Below are 6,972 nucleotides of genomic sequence, written 5' to 3' on the forward strand. Positions count from 1 at the left end.
CGCGGTGCGGAGGAGGGCGGGGCGGGCAGTGAGGAGGGCGGGGCGGGTGACGAGGGCGTGGTGCTGCGCGCGGGCCGCTACCTCGCTGCCACCGCTGACATCGGCCTCTTCGAGCATACGCTCTCCACAGATCTTCTCAACCACCTCGTCTTTGTGCAGAAAGTCTTTATGAAGGTGAGTTTTTGTCAAAAAGACTAGCTAACGATGGTATTCCCAAAAATCGTGGTTGTATCTCGGTAATTTACTATACTGTACTGATTCCAGGAAGTGAACGAAGTAGTACAGAAAGTATACGGCGGAGAAAAGCCTGTGCCGCTATGGAACGAGGAGGAAGCCTCGTCCTCCGCGCTTAGCAGGATACTGTTCTCCCTTATCATAAGAATCAAGGTTATTTTTGTGTTATTAATTAATTTTGCATTTAACAGAAGGTGATCTTTTCATAATATTTGTGATAGGCAAAAGTTGTAAGCATCTGTGTTCTGGCAGCGTATTCAACTGACGGCGACGACGCCCAGCAGCTCGGCGGTGCGGCTGGAGACGGGCGCCGTGGAGTTCGAGCTGTCCAACCGCGTGCAGAACGTGCCCGCGCCCGCCGCCGCCGCGCCGCACGACCTCCGGCTGTTTGCGCGCGCGCAGGTACCGCCCACTGACCCTGCCCACTTAATAAGCAAAAAATTAGATAAGAATAGTTTTGTACTATGTATATTTATTTTATTTAGGTGGACGTGAACCTGAGCCTGGGCCAGCTGATCCGCAACGCGATGTTCGAGGAGGCAGAGCCCGAGTTCCAACAGTATGCATTCTTCAACACTAGAATATGTAAGCATAAATATAATTTTGAAACAAGCAACAAGTATGCAAGGACCAGGACCTACAAGTATAGTCGTGTTCGACAGCAATGCGCAATGCGTTCCAAGAGGAGCTGAGCGGACAGGAGGAGGAGCGCGGGGGGGAGCTCGGGGAGGAGAAGGAGGTGGTGCTGATCACGCTGAAGCGGCCGCTCGTGTACGTGCAGCCCGTCGCCGTAGACAAGGCCATCCTCGTCTGGCTCAACTACAAGAACGCCTACGAGTACTGGAATGAGAAGCGCCTCAACCTCAACAAGGAGGTGCTCACCGCCACCCAGCAGGTCTTCGAGAAGGTAAATTACTAATAGTAATAATGTAAATTTTGGAAGGTTTTTATTGATTTTTATTGTTTTGTATATGACAGGTTCAGCTGACGTCACAGATCACGACGCCGCACCTCAGCACGCTGTTCCTGCAGCTCAACGTCGACGACATTGGCATCTGCCTGCCTCTCAACCAGCCACCACTCGTCAGTATACGTTCTTTCTCACTCTGTTACTAGCCCTGCAGCAGCTTTGTAACTGATGTAATAATATGTGTCCAGGCGACGTGGGGGCGGGGCGCGTGCGAGCAGGACAGCCGCGGCGCTGTCGTCGTCACCTTGGAGAGCACTAGCATCTCCGCCTGCAGCTCGGGATCACTCGTCAGCAAGGTAAACAGGAAACACCAAATAATTATCACTTAATTATATAAAATATTTTTCTTCACTTTTCTCAATATGGTGTAGGGTCGGTTCGTGGGTCTTTGCCTGCGGTTCGCGGAGGACTTCGAGGCTTCACTGGACGACTGGAAGCCGGAGCCGGCGGAGGCCACCACCAACGTGTGCTGCGTCTCCGAGGGCACCTACGAGGTCTGCAGCCGCACCACCGCAGCCAAGCACAACGGTAATAAGCTCGATAGCTTCGCAAATATTTTGTGTTACGCATAACGTTACATTACGTATTGTTACGGTTTGCAGAGAACGCGAAGTGGTTCCTGAACGTGTCGTGGCAGATGGAGGGCGTGGACATCCACCTGGACGTGAGCGTGGGCAAGCAGCTCTCCGCGCTCGGGCATACGCTCACCATGCTCACCGGTACACTATCACATCTCATTTTGTATTCGACATCTATACCAAATTGTATAATTCGTATTCTTATCTTCTCATTATATTTGTTAAAGGATTCGAAGAGGAAGACCCGTTCCCGAAAATGGATCCTTATGAGAGTGATTTAGATGACGAGGCCGATAACAGCAAAGGTTCTCAGGTATGTAAAACAACAATATTTGTGTAAACACGAAGTTCTGTATGTAAATGCAAGTTTGTGTTTAAGGAGAGCATTGTGTACCGGCGCAAGTACGCGGACCACCTGCCCGCATTCGTGTTCGACGCGAGCCTGGACGCCAAGAAGCGGTCCAAGCTGATCGAGCAGGAGATGAGCGAGCAGGCGCGCATCATACACGACCTGCGCGCGCTCGGCGCCAGCCGCGCCACCGTCGACCACGAGCTGCGCCGTCTGCACGACCTCGAGGCACTCGTCTTCAAGGATTTTAGGAGGTCAGCACACTGCACCGTGTTCCACACTACACTATGCAGCCTCAGATCGAACTTATGATTAAACTTGCATCGCATCTCTGCAGGGACATGATCCAGAAGTTGCGGCGTCAGAGCGTGCGCGCCAGCTCCATTACGAAGGGCAAGCTGGGCCTGGGCTCCAACCGCAGCCAGTCGTTCGTGTCGGCGGCCCCGCCCCCTCCCGCGCCGCCCTCCACGCTCAGCCCGCCCTCTACATTGTCCCCGCCTTCGCCGCCCTCACCACCCTCGCCGCTCTCGCCGCCCTCGCCCTTACGCGATGCCGAAGGGTCAGTGTGGATTTTTATAAATTATTAATTTATAACACACTTGTGTAAATATGTTTTCATGTTAAGAAAATTACAATAATCAGTTGTTAAACCATTATACTATTGCATACGTATCTCTATGTTATGTTTGATGTTGGTCCAGAATCCTGGAGGCTCACCTGGCGTCTGCGAGCGCTGCGGGCGGGTCCGGCGGCTCGGGGGGCTCCGGGGAAACGCTTCTGCTGGCGGACGAGGACAGCCGACTGGCCGACATCATGGAGGCCGGCAGCTGGAGCTCCATGGACAGCGAGCCGCTTCCAGGTCGGCGCCACTTCCGACACCTCTCAATCCTTATCTACAACAATACTCTCATATCTTACTAAATTTTATGTACAACGTATCAGGTCCGTCTCGCACGTGGTCACTGCGCACGCGCACGCGCACGTCGGGCAGCGGCATACCCCCCGTGCAACGACAGAGTTCGCTGCCCGCACCCTGGCCCGAGCGTCGCGATACGCCACATCCGCGTCGCAGAAACGATCCAGGGTATGGTATAAATTTTATTTGCTCTATGAAAAGAATATAACATTATTTTTTTCCGACAATTCAACGACATCCATCTTCAAGCATTGTACTTTAACAACTTTTCTAACATTCAAACAGATCGTTGTCCGAGAATCAAGGTCAAGAGGGCAAGGAGGGCAAGAGCGGCGTTAAGACGAAGACCGCGGAGCCCAACATCGACCTGGAGCTGGACGTGAAGGTGCACATCAACAGCGGCAAGTGCGTGCTGCACACCAAGGAGCCCGCGCGCGACGACGACATCAAGATGTAATGTCTCACGCACACGTGCACATCATACGCATTCGAATAAATGATCTGTATACCAAAGTAATAGTTGTATTGTGTGGGTGCAGTGGGGGGTCTCGTGGTCGTGTGGGCCGGTCTGCGTCGGGCGGTCTGTCGGGCGGGGGGGCGGCGGGCGGCGGGTCCGGTGCGGGCGCGGGTGCGGGCGGCAGCGAGGCCAGCTCGCCGGGCACGCGCCGCAAGCCGCGTCTGCCGCCCGCACCTGACCTCACTGTCTTCCGCGTGCCCGGACTGCAGCTCAAGGTAAACTGAACCGGACCGATTCACGTTCGCACTAACTTACTTTTTGGTATGTTATTGTATTATTATAAACTTCATTCAGGTGCATTACGAATCTAAAACCCTACCGGAGGACGTGTCGCTGCCGCTGGGCGCGGCGGCGCGCAAGCTGGCCACCAAGAAGGCCGCGCTCTTCGCCTGGATCACGCTGCAGAGCATTCCCGAGGAGACCATCATCAGTCCGCACATACTGGAGTTCTTGGAGCAGACGCTCGAGCCTATACCCACCAAGGCTTCCTTCTCAGCCACACCCACACCAGGTTTGTTATATGATTAACATTTCGGTAGTCATTTTATGTTAACAATGTGGTTCTGTAGAAAAGAAATTTAAAAGGTTATTAATACACGGTGGTGATATGGTGACAGAGGCGGAGAGTGCATCGCGGTCGCGGTCGAGCGGCGGCGCGTCGTACGGGCAGTACGTGTACGCCTCGTTCCCCGTAGACGTGATCGTGCACTTCCACACGCGGCCTTCCGCCTTCCGCTTCAGCTGCCTGCCCGCCTCCCGCGTCGAGTGCCTGCTGCAGCTGCCCAGCCTGCGCATCGTCTTCAGCTCCAAGCGCGCTAGCGACGAGTGAGTACACCAGGACTCTTTCACTTACTGTCTATGGTGACATACATACAATTACCTCTGCCACAGTACTCTGGCGATCTCTATAGTTATATGAATTTATCGCAGGGAAATGGCGGAGCCCGCTGTAGCGATGGGAGGGCTGAGCGTGACGGGATGCCTGGCCGATTTCTCTGTGTACATCTTCCACCCGTACGGCGGCAAGAAATCCAGCCTAAAAGAGGCGCAGTGGTCGCCGCTCGCCGACTCGGAGCGCAAAGACTCGCTCAGCGTCAACGTGGAGTTCGTCAAGTTCCACCTGTCGCGCTCGCGCAAACTCGACTTCCATGCCGACCAGGACCACTCCAAGGCCACCGTTAGGTTCTCCAGTGAGTACAGATTTGTTTTCTCTATTTAGACAAAGATGGCGACTAAAAGAAGAGAGTAACCGGTGTATGTTGACAGCTATCGTGGACGTGGGGTCGGCGTGGTTCAAGTACGACATGCGGCGTCTGGGAGAGATCCTCGCGTTCCCCAAGGCGTGGTACCGGCGCAGCATCGTGCGCCGCATGTTCCTCGGCGACGTCAGCGTGCACCACGACAGACACGACAGGCACGACCGACACGACAGACACGACAGACATGACAGGCACGACAGACATGCGCACGCGCAGCCCGGGTTAGTGCACACTTTTGAAATGTTGATTCTAAAGATTTCATGTCGCTTCAGGGACTAATTAAATACATACTTGTACTGCAGGACGAGCAGCAATGCTCCCGTGTCGCCCGTGCTGCCGCAGAGAGAGAAAACTAAGACTGTTGATACACCAAAAGTTAAAGGTTGACCTCTTTATCCTTATTCCAATTTACATTATTTTAACAAGCCACGTTGTTTAATATTAATGTACAAAAATAGATAAAATGTTTAATGAGTTTGATTGTAGAGAGCGCAGGAGAGGGCGGGGCCGGGGGCGGGGGCGGCGGGAGTGCGGCGTGGGAGACGCTGGTGCTGTTCGCGGTGAACTTCACGCGGCTGAACGTGCACATGAACATGGGCAACGTCATGGGCAACGTGAGGTCGGTTTAACAACATGCACACACTGCGGATGACCTAGTCGTAGGTATCAGAAGTGATATTATGTTCGTGTTGCAGCTGGCAGAGCCGGTCTCTGGGCGCGTCGGGTCGGCTGAGCATCGGCAGCACGCACCGGCGGCACATGGTGGTGCGCGTCGAGCTCGGCGCCTCCGCACTGGACGCGCGCGCCGGCATCGTCGGTGGCGCCATCTCGCTCTCCGCACTGCGCGCACACTGTAAGTTTAACTGCCAATAGTTGTTTTTTTTAGAATTCTTGGATCTTCGATAGATTGAAAATTTATTCATGAACAACATGTCGTTGCGTGTATGTAATGAAGTGTCTGTTGCAGTACACATAGAGGAGGAGCCGGGTTGCAACCCGGGGCACGTGCTGGGTGTGCAGCTGGCCGCGCTCGAGTTGAGGCTGGAGTACATGGGCACGGCTGCGCTGCTCGCGCGCGTCTCCCGCCTGCGCGCCGCCCTGCGCGATGAGTGGCTCGCGCGCACGCGCCCGCGCACGCCGCGGCCACGCCCACTACCCAGGTCAGCGCGTGTAATCACTCTACTGTCAAGTAGAACTATAAAACTTCTTTTGGTTATAAACAACTATTGAAATTGTTTTTTGCATCACAAAACATAAGGTTCCGTTTGCAGGCCCGCCATTATCCTGATCCACGGCACGCTGAGCTGGCACCAGCTACAGATTCTGATGAGTCGCAGCACGACGCCGGACCTCCTCAAGATGCAGCTCAAGCTCGAGGAGTTCTTCACGCAGCAGTTCAAGTCCAGCAAGCGCGTGTTCAGCTCTCTGCATCCCAACTATGCGACGGCCAGGAGAGATAAGAATAGAGAACGTAAGAAATCATTTCTCAATTAACAGACCACAAAAACTAACTATATTTTCGTGGAAGTATAAAGTGAGTTTGTAAATTATGTTTTCTTGCAGCGAATGTGAATCCAGTGCAGAGTGATCAGCAGCAACAGCAGCACCAGCAGGAGCTGCGGCACCACCGGCACTGGCAGAAGGTGCTGCGCCTCGTGTCCGGCATGCAGCTGTCCACGCTGCCCGCGCCCCTGCCCGCCAACGGTACGACCTCCCTCCCCTCTCCACTCCTCTACCACTGCATCTCACGTCACTAATAAATAAACTATTATTTGAAATTATACTTGTTCATGGTCAGGTACTGTGCTGGGCGGTACGATGGAGCTGCACGGTACCAACATCTCCCTGGGCTGTTTCCACGGCACCAGCATGAAAGCCAAGTCCTGGGCCCTCTTCAGCCTCAAGGACCCCTGCATCAGCTTCGCCACAGAGGCCCAGCAGCTCGAGAACGAGCAAGGTACCCGGCGATTTACCATTTTATTTTGAGCGAAACATTTTTTTCTTCATTTCGTTAAAAAAAAGTGTTCTGTTGCAAGAATCAAAATTGTATATTTTAAAACTTCCGTCAGGCGAGCTGGAGGTGCAGGCGGTGCAGAGCTTGACTGCGAGCCTGGGGGGTGCGGGGGGTGCGGCGGGTGCGGGCGGCGCG

At 54.0% G+C, this 6,972-nt stretch overlaps 1 protein-coding gene across 1 annotated transcript in view; it reads left to right on the forward strand.

Moving 5' to 3' along the window:
* Nucleotides 1-6,972, forward strand: part of tweek (transmembrane protein KIAA1109 homolog tweek) — a 23,213-nt gene that overhangs the window by 13,722 nt on the left and 2,519 nt on the right. The window contains exons 23-50 of the mRNA XM_013323267.1: nt 13-174; nt 265-387; nt 487-636; nt 720-819; nt 897-1,141; nt 1,213-1,317; nt 1,393-1,500; nt 1,576-1,732; nt 1,807-1,923; nt 2,010-2,095; nt 2,162-2,385; nt 2,469-2,690; nt 2,833-2,990; nt 3,074-3,215; nt 3,333-3,500; nt 3,587-3,779; nt 3,859-4,075; nt 4,182-4,389; nt 4,495-4,754; nt 4,831-5,044; nt 5,126-5,205; nt 5,310-5,442; nt 5,519-5,676; nt 5,791-5,983; nt 6,095-6,294; nt 6,387-6,527; nt 6,622-6,780; nt 6,893-6,967. Coding sequence (XP_013178721.1) covers nt 13-174; nt 265-387; nt 487-636; nt 720-819; nt 897-1,141; nt 1,213-1,317; nt 1,393-1,500; nt 1,576-1,732; nt 1,807-1,923; nt 2,010-2,095; nt 2,162-2,385; nt 2,469-2,690; nt 2,833-2,990; nt 3,074-3,215; nt 3,333-3,500; nt 3,587-3,779; nt 3,859-4,075; nt 4,182-4,389; nt 4,495-4,754; nt 4,831-5,044; nt 5,126-5,205; nt 5,310-5,442; nt 5,519-5,676; nt 5,791-5,983; nt 6,095-6,294; nt 6,387-6,527; nt 6,622-6,780; nt 6,893-6,967 — 4,498 coding nt within the window. The remainder of the gene's footprint in view (nt 1-12; nt 175-264; nt 388-486; nt 637-719; nt 820-896; nt 1,142-1,212; nt 1,318-1,392; nt 1,501-1,575; nt 1,733-1,806; nt 1,924-2,009; nt 2,096-2,161; nt 2,386-2,468; nt 2,691-2,832; nt 2,991-3,073; nt 3,216-3,332; nt 3,501-3,586; nt 3,780-3,858; nt 4,076-4,181; nt 4,390-4,494; nt 4,755-4,830; nt 5,045-5,125; nt 5,206-5,309; nt 5,443-5,518; nt 5,677-5,790; nt 5,984-6,094; nt 6,295-6,386; nt 6,528-6,621; nt 6,781-6,892; nt 6,968-6,972) is intronic.

The sequence above is a fragment of the Papilio xuthus genome, unplaced genomic scaffold (assembly GCF_000836235.2).
Source record: "Papilio xuthus unplaced genomic scaffold, Pxut_1.1 DF825752.1, whole genome shotgun sequence".
Classification (NCBI taxonomy): domain Eukaryota; kingdom Metazoa; phylum Arthropoda; class Insecta; order Lepidoptera; family Papilionidae; genus Papilio; species Papilio xuthus.